The 18,113-nt window shown below is 47.3% G+C and overlaps 1 protein-coding gene across 4 annotated transcripts in view; it reads right to left on the bottom strand.

Annotated features, from left to right (window-relative positions):
* Nucleotides 1–18,113, bottom strand: part of mpz (myelin protein zero) — a 31,366-nt gene that overhangs the window by 2,210 nt on the left and 11,043 nt on the right. The window contains exon 6 of one of the 4 annotated variants that reach the window (XM_042329052.1): nucleotides 3,810–4,745. The exons of 2 other annotated variants lie outside the window; for them this stretch is intronic. In XM_042329052.1, the coding sequence (XP_042184986.1) occupies nucleotides 4,656–4,745 (90 nt within the window). In that variant the 3' untranslated portion in view covers nucleotides 3,810–4,655. Of the gene's footprint in view, nucleotides 1–3,809; nucleotides 4,746–4,825; nucleotides 5,171–18,113 lie in introns of those variants that run through there. One more of the 4 variants, XM_042329053.1, reaches the window with a different exon arrangement.

Raw genomic sequence — 18,113 nt, 5'->3', positions numbered from 1 at the left:
AGTGTGTGTCTGTGTGTGTGAGAGAAGGAGAGAGAGAGAGAGAGAGAGAGAGAGAGAGAGAGAGAGAGAGAGAGAGAAGAGAGAGAGAGAGAGAGAGAGAGAGAGAGAGAGAGAGACAGACAGAGAGAGATCCAGTTGCCAGCAAGTGCTAAAATAATGATCTGAGTGGGGGAGACACATGCAGGAGGGATTAACGGGACCAAAATAACCTGGAGGAGTATAAGGATGAATCACTTGTTGGTATCCCTCTGTTGTCATGGCCTGAGAATGTCCACTGGCTGTCAATGTGACATAATTTCATGGACTCAGTCACAACAACTGAGAGAATAGAATGCCATTCAGGACATACTCTCAGTCACAACAACAGAGAGAATAGAGTGCCATTCAGAACATACTCTCAGTCACAACAACAGAGAGAATAGAATGCCATTCAGGACATACTCTCAGTCACAACAACAGAGAGAATAGAGTGCCATTCAGAACATACTCTCAGTCACAACAACAGAGAGAATAGAATGATATTTGGGACATACTCTCAGTCACAACAACAGAGAGAATAGAGTGCCATTCGGGACATACTCTCAGTCACAACAACAGAGAGAACAGAATGATATTTGGGACATACTCTCAGTCACAACAACAGAGAGAACAGAATGATATTTGGGACATACTCTCAGTCACAACAACAGAGAGAATAGAGTGCCATTCGGGACATACTCTCAGTCACAACAAAAGAGAGAATAGCATGATATTTGGGACATACTCTCAGTCATAAACAAACAAGTATTTTCCTGTTTTGCAGCTGTTACAGTAATCCTGTATACGCCCTTATGGAGCCAGAAATGACCTAACCTTCAGCATGTGGACAGCCAAGCAGCAGAGCACAGCCCAGTGTAGAACTATGACCTCCATTAGCTCAAATGTGAAGGGATTGAATCACCCGGTGAAATGAACTATGGGTTGAACCCATCGACACAAGCTAAGAGCTTGGAATCATATTTCTCTGACTCGTCTGACTCGTCAGTGCAGGGTGCACTCACACTCTCCGCACCACTCTCATCTGATCTGATTGAGACATTGAGCTAAGCAACCAGCAGCAGGAAACATTAATAGAAATTTCAGGAACTATTTGACCCCTCCCTGAAGTCATTAGTATCTCTACATTAGCAGGGTCCATATATTACACTGCGTGTCTATACTGGGGCAGCTTTACTTGATGCTAGCTGGAGGGGTTATGTGTTGTATAGTCTACAGAGGAGACACTGAGTTTGATAGGACTAGTCTTTCATAGGGCTGAATGAGATAGGACAAGTGCACTCAGGAGGTGGAGCAGATGGGGAAAGGGGTGTGGCCTGATGGGGTGTGGTCTAAATGTGTGTGGTCTAAAGGAGTGTGGTCTATGGAACCTGAAGCAGTCAGGTGGAAGGAAATCAAGACCTTGAGAAATAAGATTCATAAAATCTATTGGAGAGAAAGAGAAGGGAAATGAGATAGAGGGGGAGAGAGAAAGAGACAGGGGAGATAGAGCGAGTGGGAGGGGAGAGAGGGGGAGAGAGAAGGAGACAGGGGAGAGAGAGAAAGAGACAGGGGAGAGAGAGAAAGAGACAGGGGAGATAGAGCGAGTGGGAGGGGAGAGAGGGGGGAGAGAGAAAGAGACAGGGGAGATAGCGCGAGTGGGAGGGGAGAGAGAGGGGAGAGAGAAGGAGACAGGGGAGAGAGAGAAAGAGACAGGGGAGAGAGAGAAAGAGACAGGGGGAGATAGAGCGAGTGGGAGGGGAGAGAGGGGGGAAAGAGAGAGAAGGAGACAGGGGAGAGAGAAAGAGACAGGGGAGAGAGAGAAAGAGACAGGGGAGAGAGGGAGAGAGGGGGAGAGAGGGAGAGACAGGGGGAGAGACAGGGGGAGAGAGGGGGAGGGGGAGAGACAGGGGAGAGAGAGGAGGGGAGAGAGAAGAGACAGGGGGAGATAGAGCGAGTGGGAGGGGAGAGAGAGGGGGAGAGAGAAGGAGACAGGGGAGAGAGAGAAAGAGACAGGGGAGATAGAGCGAGTGGGAGGGGAGAGAGAGGGGGAAAGAGAGAGAAGGAGACAGGGGAGAGAGAAAGAGACAGGGGAGAGAGAGAGAGACAGGGGAGAGAGGGAGAGAGGGGGAGAGAGGGGAGAGACAGGGGAGAGAGACAGGGGAGAGACAGGGGAGAGAGAGAGGGAGGGGGAGAGAGAGGGAGAGACAGGGGAGAGAGAAAGAGACAGGGAGAGAGAGAAAGAGACAGGGGAGATAGAGCGAGTGGGAGGGGAGAGAGAGGGGGGAGAGAGAAGGAGACAGGGAGAGAGAGAAAGAGACAGGGGGAGATAGAGCGAGTGGGAGGGGAGAGAGAGGGGGAAAGAGAGAGAAGGAGACAGGGGAGATAGAGCGAGTGGGAGGGGAGAGAGAGGGGGAAAGAGAGAGAGGGGAAGATAAATAGGGAAGAGAGGGTGTGAAAGAGTTAGCATTAAAAAAATGTAAAAGCACTTGAACTGTTTCAATGAGAAGATTCTGAATGCAACGTGTTCCACTGAAAGGAGGAAAGGGAAAGAGAGAACGCCAGTGTGAGGGGGAAGGCAGACTGTCTCCCAAATGGCACCCTATTCCTTACACAGTGCACTACTTTTGACCAAGGCCCAGAGTGCACTATGTAGGGAACAAGATGCCATTTGGGACACAGCTGGAAATAACAAATTGGGTTGTCCCTGTATCCAGGACCCTTGTGATGAGTGTCAGACAGACATGGTAGAGAAATACTGCCTTGCATCAAATCTACGATGACAGGATGGAAACAAAGCTTTTCAGATGTTATCCAATCAGCAGTCAGATGTTGTTATCCAATCAGCAGTCAGATGTTGTTATCCAACCAGCAGTCAGATGTTGTTATCCAACCAGCAGTCAGATGTTGTTATCCAACCAGCAGTCAGATGTTGTTATCCAACCAGCAGTCAGATGTTGTTATCCAACCAGCAGTCAGGTGTTGTTATCCAACCAGCAGTCAGATGTTGTTATCCAACCAGCAGTCAGGTGTTGTTATCCAACCAGCAGTCAGATGTTGTTATCCAACCAGCAGTCAGATGTTGTTATCCAACCAGCAGTCAGATATTGTTATCCAACCAGCAGTCAGATGTTGTTATCCAATCAGCAGTCAGGTGTTGTTATCAGCAGTCAGTTTGTTATCCAACCAGCAGTCAGATGTCAGCAGTCAGATGTTGTTATCCAACCAGCAGTCAGATGTTGTTATCCAACCAGCAGTCAGATGTTGTTATCCAACCAGCAGTCAGGTGTTGTTATCCAACCAGCAGTCAGGCGTTGTTATCCAACCAGCAGTCAGGTCAACCAGCAGTCAGTGTTGTTATCCAACCAGCAGTCAGGTGTTGTTATCCAACCAGCAGTCAGGTGTTGTTATCCAACCAGCAGTCAGGTGTTGTTAGTTATCCAACCAGCAGTCAGATGTTTATCCAACCAGTTATCCAACCAGCAGTCAGGTGTTGTTATCCAACCAGCAGTCAGGTGTTGTTATCCAACCAGCAGTCAGTTTGTTATCCAACCAGCAGTCAGATGTTGTTATCCAACCAGCAGTCAGATGTTGTTATCCAACCAGCAGTCAGATGTTGTTATCCAACCAGCAGTCAGATGTTGTTATCCAATCAGCAGTCAGGTGTTGTTATCCAACCAGCAGTCAGGTGTTGTTATCCAACCAGCAGTCAGATGTTGTTATCCAACCAGCAGTCAGATGTTGTTATCCAACCAGCAGTCAGATGTTGTTATCCAACCAGCAGTCAGATGTTGTTATCCAACCAGTATTGTGTCTATGTTCTCCTCAGTATTGTGTCCATGTTCTCCTCAGTATTGTGTCCATGTTCTCCTCAGTATTGTGTCCATGTTCTCCTCAGTATTGTGTCCATGTTCTCCTCAGTATTGTGTCCATGTTCTCCTCAGTATTGTGTCCATGTTCTCCTCAGTATTGTGTCCATGTTCTCCTCAGTATTGTGTCCATGTTCTCCTCAGTATTGTGTCCATGTTCTCCTCAGTATTGTGTCCATGTTCTCCTCAGTATTGTGTCCATGTTCTCCTCAGCGTGGCATTAAGACCCTAATGATGATTGTTTCAGTTGTAAAGGCTTAGATCTCGTGGGAAGGAATATACTGTACTAGACAAACTTACTCTGCCTCCCAAACTGCACCCTAGTCCCTATATAGTGCACTGCTACCTATAGGGCTCTGGTCTAAAGTAGTGTACTATATAAGGAATAGGGTACTATTTGAGACGTAGCCTTTAAGTTCATTAGGACCGCCTCTCGAAGACCCTCCTCTGCCTCTCTCTCCAGTATGATTTCGGACAGTATCGTCCTCCGTTTAAAACCCCTGTCTGTCTCATTCACTTTTTCAGGGTCAGTTTTTTGGCGAGCTGGGACAGGAAACTGGCTGATTTGGCTGAGGCAGACCCACCCCATTCCCCTCCCCCTCTTTGTCCCCCTTGGAGAGCTCCAGCTCAATGGTCATCAGCACCCTGTCAGGCCTCTCCCCCCTTGGGTGAGTCCCCTCCCCCTGTTCCTGCTCTCCCTGGCTGTCTCAGTGCTTTGTGCTGGGCTGTGTGGGCTGTGTTTTGGGGCTCTAGCTCTCTGCTCTCCGTATCCTATTTCTTATCCTTGCGTGACTCCTGCTTCTTCTTTTCTGAGGCGGCGGCCTTCAGCTTGGACGGGTCCCCGATGGAGAGAACAGGGACCTGTGGAGAGGAGGAGGGAAGAGGGGAGGAGAGGAGTCACTTCAGCAGGAAAGGAGGAGTGTGAGAAAGGAGAGAGGGGGAGAGGGAGGAGAGTGGAGGAGAGAGAGGGGGAGAGGAGAGAGGGAGGAGAGAGGAGAGGTGTTTTAGCACAGAGGACATGGGGGAGAGATGGCCGTGTTAAAAATTAGGAAACAGATGGATTAGGATTGAAGGTAGGAGGGAGGTATTTACATCAGAGAAGAGAAGAGAGGTACATTTAGGAGGAAACAAGACAGAGATAGGTACATTTAGGAGGAAACAAGACAGAGATAGGTACATTTAGGAGGAAACAAGACAGAGATAGGTACATTTAGGAGGAAAAGAGATAGAGAGAGGTACATTTAGGAGGTAAGGGGGAGGCAAGTGACGGGGGGAGGTCTCCAGAGCTGCAAGGGGTGACAAAACAAGCATCTTTGAGTTAGAGACAGGACTGATATGCATCTCACATTCAGCTTGTCACTGAATCAACACTGAATCAACACTGAATCGACACTGAATCAACACATCTCGCCTGCTACCCATCTCACATTCAGCTTGTCACTGAATCAAAACTGAATCAACAATGAATCAACACAATTCACACGTGCATCAGTTCACTCACTCATTCATCAGCACTACAGAATGGACCTTGATAATGATAGCAAATAAGATATTTCTGAAAACCCTCATCTTACTGCAGCTAAAGACATGTGAGTGGGCTGGGAAGGTAAGGCCACTGGAGAGAGAGAGGCCACCCACAGGTGGTTACTATTTATAGGGGTATATTGTAAGTAAGATGAAACTCAAGGGGTAAGGGCATAGGGTATATCCCAAATGGCCCCCTATTCTCTATATACTGCACTGCTTTTGGCCAGAACCCTATGGGCCCTGGTTTAAAATGAATACACACTAAATAGAATAGGGCTGCCATTGGGGACTCAGCCACGGTCTTTACGGAAAATACAGCGGAGAAAAGTGGCTTCTGAGTGAAAAGGAAAAGGTCAGAGGAATCTAATTGAATGACTAAAAAATAAACTGTAGTAGAAATATACACTGGGCTGCTATGGACAGGGTACAGGGTAGGTACATGGCTCTAGTTACAGTGACTATGGACAGGGTACAGGGTAGGTACATGGCTCTAGTTACAGTGACTATGGACAGGGTACAGGGTAGGTACATGGCTCTAGTTACAGTGGCTATGGACAGGGTACAGGGTAGGTACATGGCTCTAGTTACAGTGACTATGGACAGGGTACAGGGTAGGTACATGGCTCTAGTTACAGTGACTATGGACAGGGTACAGGGTAGGTACATGGCTCTAGTTACAGTGACTATGGACAGGGTACAGGGTAGGTACATGGCTCTAGTTACAGTGACTATGGACAGGGTACAGGGTAGGTACATGGCTCTAGTTACAGTGACTATGGACAGGGTACAGGGTAGGTACATGGCTCTAGTTACAGTGACTATGGACAGGGTACAGGGTAGGTACATGGCTCTAGTTACAGTGACTATGGACAGGGTACAGGGTAGGTACATGGCTCTAGTTACAGTGACTATGGACAGGGTACAGGGTAGGTACATGGCTCTAGTTACAGTGACTATGGACAGGGTACAGGGTAGGGTACATGGCTCTAGTTACAGTGACTATGGACAGGGTACAGGGTAGGTACATGGCTCTAGTTACAGTGACTATGGACAGGGTACAGGGTAGGTACATGGCTCTAGTTACAGTGACTATGGACAGGGTACAGGGTAGGTACATGGCTCTAGTTACAGTGACTATGGACAGGGTACAGGGTAGGTACATGGCTCTAGTTACAGTGACTATGGACAGGGTACAGGGTAGGTACATGGCTCTAGTTACAGTGACTATGGACAGGGTACAGGGTAGGTACATGGCTCTAGTTACAGTGACTATGGACAGGGTACAGGGTAGGTACATGGCTCTAGTTACAGTGACTATGGACAGGGTACAGGGTAGGTACATGGCTCTAGTTACAGTGACTATGGACAGGGTACAGGGTAGGTACATGGCTCTAGTTACAGTGACTATGGACAGGGTACAGGGTAGGTACATGGCTCTAGTTACAGTGACTATGGACAGGGTACAGGGTAGGTACATGGCTCTAGTTACAGTGACTATGGACAGGGTACAGGGTAGGTACATGGCTCTAGTTACAGTGACTATGGACAGGGTACAGGGTAGGTACATGGCTCTAGTTACAGTGACTATGGACAGGGTACAGGGTAGGTACATGGCTCTAGTTACAGTGACTATGGACAGGGTACAGGGTAGGTACATGGCTCTAGTTACAGTGACTATGGACAGGGTACAGGGTAGGTACATGGCTCTAGTTACAGTGACTATGGACAGGGTACAGGGTAGGTACATGGCTCTAGTTACAGTGACTATGGACAGGGTACAGGGTAGGTACATGGCTCTAGTTACAGTGACTATGGACAGGGTACAGGGTAGGTACATGGCTCTAGTTACAGTGACTATGGACAGGGTACAGGGTAGGTACATGGCTCTAGTTACAGTGACTATGGACAGGGTACAGGGTAGGTACATGGCTCTAGTTACAGTGACTATGGACAGGGTACAGGGTAGGTACATGGCTCTAGTTACAGTGACTATGGACAGGGTACAGGGTAGGTACATGGCTCTAGTTACAGTGACTATGGACAGGGTACAGGGTAGGTACATGGCTCTAGTTACAGTGACTATGGACAGGGTACAGGGTAGGTACATGGCTCTAGTTACAGTGACTATGGACAGGGTACAGGGTAGGTACATGGCTCTAGTTACAGTGACTATGGACAGGGTACAGGGTAGGTACATGGCTCTAGTTACAGTGACTATGGACAGGGTACAGGGTAGGTACATGGCTCTAGTTACAGTGACTATGGACAGGGTACAGGGTAGGTACATGGCTCTAGTTACAGTGACTATGGACAGGGTACAGGGTAGGTACATGGCTCTAGTTACAGTGACTATGGACAGGGTACAGGGTAGGTACATGGCTCTAGTTACAGTGACTATGGACAGGGTACAGGGTAGGTACATGGCTCTAGTTACAGTGACTATGGACAGGGTACAGGGTAGGTACATGGCTCTAGTTACAGTGACTATGGACAGGGTACAGGGTAGGTACATGGCTCTAGTTACAGTGACTATGGACAGGGTACAGGGTAGGTACATGGCTCTAGTTACAGTGACTATGGACAGGGTACAGGGTAGGTACATGGCTCTAGTTACAGTGACTATGGACAGGGTACAGGGTAGGTACATGGCTCTAGTTACAGTGACTATGGACAGGGTACAGGGTAGGTACATGGCTCTAGTTACAGTGACTATGGACAGGGTACAGGGTAGGTACATGGCTCTAGTTACAGTGACTATGGACAGGGTACAGGGTAGGTACATGGCTCTAGTTACAGTGACTATGGACAGGGTACAGGGTAGGTACATGGCTCTAGTTACAGTGACTATGGACAGGGTACAGGGTAGGTACATGGCTCTAGTTACAGTGACTATGGACAGGGTACAGGGTAGGTACATGGCTCTAGTTACAGTGACTATGGACAGGGTACAGGGTAGGTACATGGCTCTAGTTACAGTGACTATGGACAGGGTACAGGGTAGGTACATGGCTCTAGTTACAGTGACTATGGACAGGGTACAGGGTAGGTACATGGCTCTAGTTACAGTGACTATGGACAGGGTACAGGGTAGGTACATGGCTCTAGTTACAGTGACTATGGACAGGGTACAGGGTAGGTACATGGCTCTAGTTACAGTGACTATGGACAGGGTACAGGGTAGGTACATGGCTCTAGTTACAGTGACTATGGACAGGGTACAGGGTAGGTACATGGCTCTAGTTACAGTGACTATGGACAGGGTACAGGGTAGGTACATGGCTCTAGTTACAGTGACTATGGACAGGGTACAGGGTAGGTACATGGCTCTAGTTACAGTGACTATGGACAGGGTACAGGGTAGGTACATGGCTCTAGTTACAGTGACTATGGACAGGGTACAGGGTAGGTACATGGCTCTAGTTACAGTGACTATGGACAGGGTACAGGGTAGGTACATGGCTCTAGTTACAGTGACTATGGACAGGGTACAGGGTAGGTACATGGCTCTAGTTACAGTGACTATGGACAGGGTACAGGGTAGGTACATGGCTCTAGTCACAGTGATTATGGACAGATATTGCATCCTAAATGGCACCCTATCCCCTATCCCCTATTCACTGTACCCTATCCCCTATTCACTGTACCCTATCCCCTATACCCTATACACTATTCACTGTACCCTATCCCCTATCCCCTATTCACTGTACCCTATCCCCTATCCCCTATTCACTGTACCCTATCCCCTATTCACTGTACCCTATCCCCTATACCCTATTCACTGTACCCTATCCCCTATACCCTATTCACTGTACCCTATCCCCTATACCCTATTCCCTATTCACTGTACCCTATCCCCTATTCCCTATACCCTATTCACTGTACCCTATTCCGTATCCCCTATTCCCTGCTACTGCACACCAAAGGGTAAATCTGACTTCAAAGTATTTTTCTGTCTAGACAGACAGCAATTTCTGACACTCCATGATATACTCTGATCAACTGGCTTGTTCTTGTGTCATTACAACAGATCAAAGACATTTGACCAAATTCGTAGTTTGTGAGTTTTGCATTTATAGGGCAGTATACAGTGCACTACTTTTTATCAGTGCCCATACCTATATAGTGCACTACTTTTTACCAGCGCCCATACCTATATAGTGCACTACTTTTGACCAGTGCCCATAGGGAACAGGGTGCCATTTTGGATGCAGCCAGATAAATCAGTCAGAAGGTGACTAGGCAGGGGTGTAGGAGCTATGTCCCTGCCTGAATACTAACACAGCTCACTGACAGACAGAGAAATTAGTCCGAAGGTGACTAGGGAGAGGTTTAGGAGCTAAGTCCCTGCCTGAATACTAACACAGCTCACTGACAGACAGAGAGACAGGCAGAGAGAAGTAGAGAGGTAGAGACAGGTAGAGAGGTAGAGAGACAAGTAGAGATGGGTATAGGGACATGTAGAGAGGTAGAGAGACAGGTAGAGAAAGGTAGAGAGACAGGTAGAGACAGGTAGAGAGACAGGTAGAGAGACGGGTAGAGAGACGGGTAGAGATGGTATAGAGACAGTTAGAGATGGGTATAGAAACAGGTAGAGAGGTAGAGAGACAGGTAGGGAGACGGGTATAGACAGGTAGAGAGACAGGTAGACAGGTAGAGAGACAGGTAGAGACAGGTAGGTAGAGACAGGTAGGTAGAGACAGGTAGAGAGATACAGACAGGTAGTGAGGTAGAGACAGGTAGAGAGGTAGAGACAGGTGGAGAAGTAGAGAGAGAGGTAGAGACAGGTAGAGAGGTAGAGAGAGAGGTAGAGACAGGTAGAGAGGTAGAGAGAGAGGTAGAGACAGGTAGAGAGGTAGAGAGAGAGGTAGAGACAGGTGGAGAGGTAGAGACAGGTAGAAAGGTAGGGACAGGTAAAGAGGTAGAGAGACAGGTAGAGATGGGTATAGAGACAGGTAGAGAGATAGAGAGAGAGACAGGTAGAGGTAGAGAGAAAGGTAGAGAGGTAGAGAGAGAGGTAGATCAAAGGACCAGAGAGGTAGTTTGAGAGAGTAGAGACAGATAGAGAGGTAGAGAGAGAGGTAGAGACAGATTTCTTGTTCTTGTGTCAAGATCAAAGACAGAGAGGTAGAGAGAGAGGTAGAGAGGTAGAGAGAGAGGTAGAGAAAGGTAGAGAGGTAGAGAGAGAGGTAGAGACAGGTAGAGAGGTAGAGAGAGAGGTAGAGACAGGTAGAGAGGTAGAGAGAGAGGTAGAGACAGGTAGAGAGGTAGAGAGAGAGGTAGAGACAGGTGGAGAGGTAGAGACAGGTAGAGATGGGTATAGAGACAGGTAGAGAGATAGAGAGGTAGAGACAGGTAGAGAGGTAGAGAGAAAGGTAGAGAGGTAGAGAGAGAGGTAGAGAAAGGTAGAGAGGTAGAGAGAGAGGTAGAGAGAGAGAGACAGAGAGACAGATAGAGAGGTAGAGAGAGAGGTAGAGACAGATAGAGAGGTAGAGAGAGAGGTAGAGAGGTAGAGAGAGAGGTAGAGAAAGGTAGAGAGGTAGAGAGAGAGGTAGAGACAGATAGAGAGGTAGAGAGAGAGGTAGAGAGAAAGGTAGAGAGGTAGAGAGAGAGGTAGAGAAAGGTAGAGAGGTAGAGAGAGAGGTAGAGACAGATAGAGAGGTAGAGAGAGAGGTAGAAAGAGAGGAAGAGCAGTAGAGAGAGAGGTAGAGAGAGAGGTAGAGAGGTAGAGAGAGAGGTAGAGACAGATAGAGAGGTAGAGAGAGAGGTAGAGACAGATAGAGAGGTAGAGAGAGAGGTAGAGACAGATAGAGAGGTAGAGAGAGAGGTAGAGAGGTAGAGAGGTAGAGACAGATAGAGAGGTAGAGAGAGAGGTAGAAAGAGAGGAAGAGCAGTAGAGAGAGAGGTAGAGAGAGAGGTAGAGACAGATAGAGAGGTAGAGAGAGAGGTAGAGACAGATAGAGAGGTAGAGAGAGAGGTAGAGAGGTAGAGACAGATAGAGAGGTAGAGAGAGGTAGAGAGGTAGAGAGGTAGAGAGAGGTAGAGAGGTAGAGACAGATAGAGAGGTAGAGAGGTAGAGACAGATAGAGAGGTAGAGAGAGGTAGAGACAGATAGAGAGGTAGAGAGACAGGTAGAGAGAGAGGTAGAGACAGATAGAGAGGTAGAGAGAGAGGTAGAGAGGTAGAGAGGTAGAGACAGATAGAGAGGTAGAGAGAGAGGTAGAGACAGATAGAGAGGTAGAGAGAGAGGTAGAGACAGATAGAGAGGTAGAGAGACAGGTAGAGAGAGAGGTAGAGACAGATAGAGAGGTAGAGAGAGAGGTAGAGACAGATAGAGAGGTAGAGAGAGAGGTAGAGACAGATAGAGAGGTAGAGAGAGAGGTAGAGACAGATAGAGAGGTAGAGAGAGAGGTAGAGACAGATAGAGAGGTAGAGAGAGAGGTAGAGAGGTAGAGAGGTAGAGACAGATAGAGAGGTAGAGAGAGAGGTAGAGAGAGTAGAGAGGTAGAGAGAGAGGTAGAGAGGTAGAGACAGATAGAGAGGTAGAGAGAGAGGTAGAGAGGTAGAGAGGTAGAGAGAGAGGTAGAGAGGTAGAGACAGATAGAGAGGTAGAGAGAGAGGTAGAGACAGATAGAGAGGTAGAGAGATAGGTAGAGACAGATAGAGAGGTAGAGAGACAGGTAGAGAGAGAGGTAGAGACAGATAGAGAGGTAGAGAGAGAGGTAGAGAGGTAGAGAGGTAGAGACAGAGAGAGAGGTAGAGAGAGAGGTAGAGACAGATAGAGAGGTAGAGAGAGAGGTAGAGACAGATAGAGAGGTAGAGAGACAGGTAGAGAGAGAGGTAGAGACAGATAGAGAGGTAGAGAGAGAGGTAGAGACAGATAGAGAGGTAGAGAGAGAGGTAGAGACAGATAGAGAGGTAGAAAGAGAGGAAGAGCAGTAGAGAGAGAGGTAGAGAGAGAGGTAGAGAGGTAGAGAGAGAGGTAGAGAGGTAGAGACAGATAGAGAGGTAGAGAGAGGTAGAGAGGTAGAGATTGATTAGAGGATGGATCAGTTAAACATAAACTGATCCAAACGCTAACGACTAACCGGTCACCTATGGAGAAAGAGACAGAGCAAGAGAAAGAAAGAAAGACAGGGGCTTCTCACGGCCACCTGGAGAGAAAAGACGAAGGATAGACAGACAGGAGAAGGAGGGAGGTGTGACTGAAAGAAAGGGGGAGACAGCGCCTGGATAAAGAGAATGTGAATGAGTCAGTGAGAGAGAGGAAGGAGTGAAGGGATGGAGGAAGAGAATGTGAATGAGTCAGTGAGAGAGAGGAAGGAGTGTAGGGATGGAGGAAGAGAATGTGAATGAGTCAGTGAGAGAGAGGAAGGAGTGTAGGGATGGGGAAGAGAATGTGAATGAGTCAGTGAGAGAGAGGAAGGAGTGCAGGGATGGGGGAAGAGAATGTGAATGAGTCAGTGAGAGAGAGGAAGGAGTGTAGGGATGGAGGAAGAGAATGTGAATGAGTCAGTGAGAGAGAGGAAGGAGTGTAGGAATGGGGAAGAGAATGTGAATGAGTCAGTGAGAGAGAGGAAGGAGTGTAGGGATGGAGGAAGAGAATGTGAATGAGTCCGTGAGAGAGAGGAAGGAGTGTAGGGATGGGGAAGAGAATGTGAATGAGTCAGTGAGAGAGAGGAAGGAGTGTAGGGATGGAGGAAGAGAATGTGAATGAGTCAGTGAGAGAGAGGAAGGAGTGTAGGGATGGGGAAGAGAATGTGAATGAGTCAGTGAGAGAGAGGAAGGAGTGTAGGGATGGGGAGGAGAATGGGTGGGGATGGTGCGCTAGCTGGGATTAATATTACATGCACTGTATTATCATTCCAGTACAGCCTGATTGTGTGATGCTGTTGCTTCAGCCTCCAGGGCAGTCAGCTACTAGCTGTTCCCCCTCCCTCCCTCCCCCCCCATCATCCCTCCCTCCCATCCTCCCTCCCTCCCATCCTCCCTCCCATCCTCCCTCCCTCCCTCCCTCCCTCCCCCCATCCTCCCCCCATCCCTCCCTCCCTCCCCATCCCTCCCTCCCATCCTCCCTCCCATCATCCCTCCCTCCCATCCTCCCTCCTCCCTCCCATCCTCCCTCCCATCCCTCCCAACCTCCCTCCCATCATCCCTCCCTCCCATCCTCCCTCCCTCCCTCCCAACCTCCCTCCCTCCCTCCCAACCTCCCTCCCATCCTCCCTCCCTCCCAACCTCCCAACCTCCCTCCCAACCACCCTCCCTCCCTCCCTCCCTCCCAACCACCCTCCCTCCCTCCCTCCCACCCTCCCTCCCTCCCATCCTCCCAACCTCCCTCCCTCCCAACCTCCCTTCCTCCCTCCCTTAGTAATGGTGAATGAAGAAGCCACACGATATCTGCATCCCAAATGGCACCCTATTGCCTATATAATAGTGCATTACTTTTGAATGGTACCCTGTAACGGTGACTCCCTCCTAAAATAAAGGTAAAATAAAAATAACTAAAATACACCCCAAAGGGCCCTGGTCAAAAGTAGTGCACTATAGAGGTTCTGGTCAAAAGTAGTGCACTATATAGGGAATAGGGTGCCATTTGGGACGCAGATATCATTGTGCAAGCCCAGCAAACAGAAATAATGAAGATACAGTGGCGGATAAACATTGTGGCGAGTCAGCGTAGCACTAAATAAGGCCGTTTTGATCAAACGGGACGTTTTACAACTGTAACTATACCCTACATATGAAAACCCTATGTGTGTCCCAAATGGCACCCTATTCCCTATACTGTATAGTGCACTAATTTTGTCTAGGGGCCCAAAGGGCTCTGGTAAAAAATAGGATAGGATGACTTTTGGGACGTAGTTAAGGCCTGTTTTAGAGTGTAAGTAAACCTTACATATGAAAACCCTGTAAACGTGTTAGTTAACATACTGTAGGTTTAACCTGTAAACATACCGTAGGTTTAACCTGTAAACGTGTTACATACTGTAGGTTTAACCTGTAACATACTGTAGGTTTAACCTGTAACATACTGTAGGTTTAGCCTGTAAACGTGTTACATACTGTAGGTTTAACCTGTAAACGTGTTACATACTGTAGGTTTAACCTGTAACATACTGTAGGTTTAAGCTGTAAACGTATTACATACTGTAGGTTTAACCTGTAAACATACTGTAGGTTTAACCTGTAAACATACTGTAGGTTTAACCTGTAACATACTGTAGGTTTAACCTGTAACATACTGTAGGTTTAACCTATAAACGTGTTACATACTGTAGGTTTAACCTGTAACATACTGTAGGTTTAACCTGTAAACGCGTTACATACTGTAGGTTTAACCTGTAAACGTGTTACATACTGTAGGTTTAACCTGTAACATACTGTAGGTTTAACCTGTAACATACTGTAGGTTTAACCTGTAAACGTGTTACATACTGTAGGTTTAACCTGTAAACGTGTTACATACTGTAGGTTAACCTGTAACATACTGTAGGTTTAACCTGTAACATACTGTAGGTTTAACCTGTAAACGTGTTACATACTGTAGGTTTAACCTGTAACATACTGTAGGTTTAACCTGTAACATACTGTAGGTTTAGCCTGTAAACGTATTACATACTGTAGGTTTAACCTGTAAACGTGTTACATACTGTAGGTTAACCTGTAACATACTGTAGGTTTAACCTGTAACATACTGTAGGTTTAACCTGTAACGTACTGTAGGTTTAGCCTGTAAACGTGTTACATACTGTAGGTTTAACCTGTAACATACTGTAGGTTTAACCTGTAACATACTGTAGGTTTAACCTGTAAACGTGTTACATACTGTAGGTTTAACCTGTAACATACTGTAGGTTTAACCTGTAAACGTGTTACATACTGTAGGTTTAACCTGTAACATACTGTAGGTTTAACCTGTAAACGTGTAACATACTGTAGGTTTAACCTATAAACGTGTAACATACTGTAGGTTTAACCTGTAAACGTGTTACATACTGTAGGTTTAACCTGTTACATACTGTAGGTTTAACCTGTAAACGTGTAACATACTGTAGGTTTAAGCTGTAAACGTGTTTACATACTGTAGGTTTAACCTGTAAACATGTCACGTGGACTGGGAGATGTTTCGTATTGCGTCAGACAACAACATTGACGAATACGCTGATTCGGTGAGTGAGTTCATTAGAACGTGCGTTGAAGATTTCGTTCCCATAGCAACGATTAAAACATTCCCTAACCAGAAACCGTGGATTGATGGCAGCATTCGTGTGGAACTGAAGGCGCGAACCACTGCTTTTAATCAGGGCAAGGTGTCTGGTAACATGACTGAATACAAACAGTGCAGCTATTCCCTCCGCAAGGCTATCAAACAAGCTAAGCGCCAGTACAGAGACAAAGTAGAATCTCAATTCAACGGCTCAGACACAAGAGGCATGTGGCAGGGTCTACAGTCAATCACGGACTACAGGAAGAAACCCAGCCCAGTCACGGACCAGGATGTCTTGCTCCCAGGCAGACTAAATAACTTTTTGCCCGCTTTGAGGACAATACAGTGCCACTGACACGGCCTGCAACGAAAACATGCGGTCTCTCCTTCACTGCAGCAGAAGTGAGTAAGACATTTAAACGTGTTAACCCTCGCAAGGCTGCAGGCCCAGACGGCATCCCCAGCCGCGCCCTCAGAGCATGCGCAGACCAGCTGGCCGGTGTGTTTACGGACATATTCAACCAATCCCTATACCAGTCTGCTGTTCCCACATGCTTCAAGAGGGCCACCATTGTTCCTGTTCCCAAGAAAGCTAAGGTAACTGAGCTAAACGACTACCGCCCCATAGCACTCACATCCGTCATCATGAAGTGCTTTGAGAGACTAGTCAAGGACCATATCACCTCCACCCTACCTGACACCCTTGACCCACTCCAATTTGCTTACCGCCCAAATAGGTCCACAGACGATGCAATCTCAACCACACTGCACACTGCCCTAACCCATCTGGACAAGAGGAATACCTATGTGAGAATGCTGTTCATCGACTACAGCTCGGCATTCAACACCATAGTACCCTCCAAGCTCGTCATCAAGCTCGAGACCCTGGGTCTCGACCCCGCCCTGTGCAACTGGGTACTGGACTTCCTGACGGGCCGCCCCCAGGTGGTGAGGGTAGGCAACAACATCTCCTCCCCGCTGATCCTCAACACTGGGGCCCCACAAGGGTGCGTTCTGAGCCCTCTCCTGTACTCCCTGTTCACCCACGACTGCGTGGCCACGCACGCCTCCAACTCAATCATCAAGTTTGTGGACGACACAACAGTGGTAGGCTTGATTACCAACAACGACGAGATGGCCTACAGGGAGGAGGTGAGGGCCCTCGGAGTGTGGTGTCAGGAAAATAACCTCACACTCAACGTCAACAAAACTAAGGAGATGATTGTGGACTTCAGGAAACAGCAGAGGGAACACCCCCCTATCCACATCGATGGAACAGTAGTGGAGAGGGTAGCAAGTTTTAAGTTCCTCGGCATACACATCACAGACAAACTGAATTGGTCCACTCACACAGACAGCATCGTGAGGAAGGCGCAGCAGCGCCTCTTCAACCTCAGGAGGCTGAAGAAATTCGGCTTGTCACCAAAAGCACTCACAAACTTCTACAGATGCACAATCGAGAGCATCCTGGCGGGCTGTATCACCGCCTGGTATGGCAACTGCACCGCCCTCAACCGTAAGGCTCTCCAGAGGGTAGTGAGGTCTGCACAACGCATCACCGGGGGCAAACTACCTGCCCTCCAGGACACCTACACCACCCGATGCTACAGGAAGGCCATAAAGATCATCAAGGACATCAACCACCCGAGCCACTGCCTGTTCACCCCGCTGTCATCCAGAAGGCGAGGTCAGTACAGGTGCATCAAAGCTGGGACCGAGAGACTGAAAAACAGCTTCTATCTCAAGGCCATCAGACTGTTAAACAGCCACCACTAACATTGAGTGGCTACTGCCAACACACTGTCAATGACACTGACTCAACTCCAGCCACTTTAATCATGGGAATTGATGGGAAATGATGTAAATATATCACTAGCCACTTTAAACAATGCTACCTTATATAATGTTACTTACCCTACATTATTCATCTCATATGCATACGTAGATACTGTACTCTATATCATCGACTGCATCCTTATGTAATACATGAATCACTAGCCACTTTAACTATGCCACTTTGTTTACATACTCATCTCATATGTATATACTGTACTCGATATCATCTACTGTATCTTGCCTATGCTGCTCTGTACCATCACTCATTCATATATCCTTATGTACATATTCTTTATCCCCTTACACTGTGTATAAGACAGTAGTTTTTTTTTTGGAATTGTTAGTTAGATTACTTGTTCGTTATTACTGCATTGTCGGAACTAGAAGCACAAGCATTTCGCTACACTCGCATTAACATCTGCTAACCATGTGTATGTGACAAATAAAATTTGATTTGATTTGATTTGATTTGATTTAAACATACTGTAGGTTTAACCTGTAAACGTGTTACATACTGTAGGTTTAACCTGTAACATACTGTAGGTTTAACCTGTAACATACTGTAGGTTTAACCTGTAACATACTGTAGGTTTAACCTGTAAACGTGTTACATACTGTAGGTTTAACCTGTAACATACTGTAGGTTTAAGCTGTAAACATAC

Source organism: Oncorhynchus tshawytscha, linkage group LG10 (genome assembly GCF_018296145.1).
Source record: "Oncorhynchus tshawytscha isolate Ot180627B linkage group LG10, Otsh_v2.0, whole genome shotgun sequence".
In the NCBI taxonomy this organism is placed as follows: domain Eukaryota; kingdom Metazoa; phylum Chordata; class Actinopteri; order Salmoniformes; family Salmonidae; genus Oncorhynchus; species Oncorhynchus tshawytscha.
The sequence above is the reverse complement of the archived record's forward strand: the minus strand, read 5'-3'. Positions and strand labels throughout refer to the sequence as shown.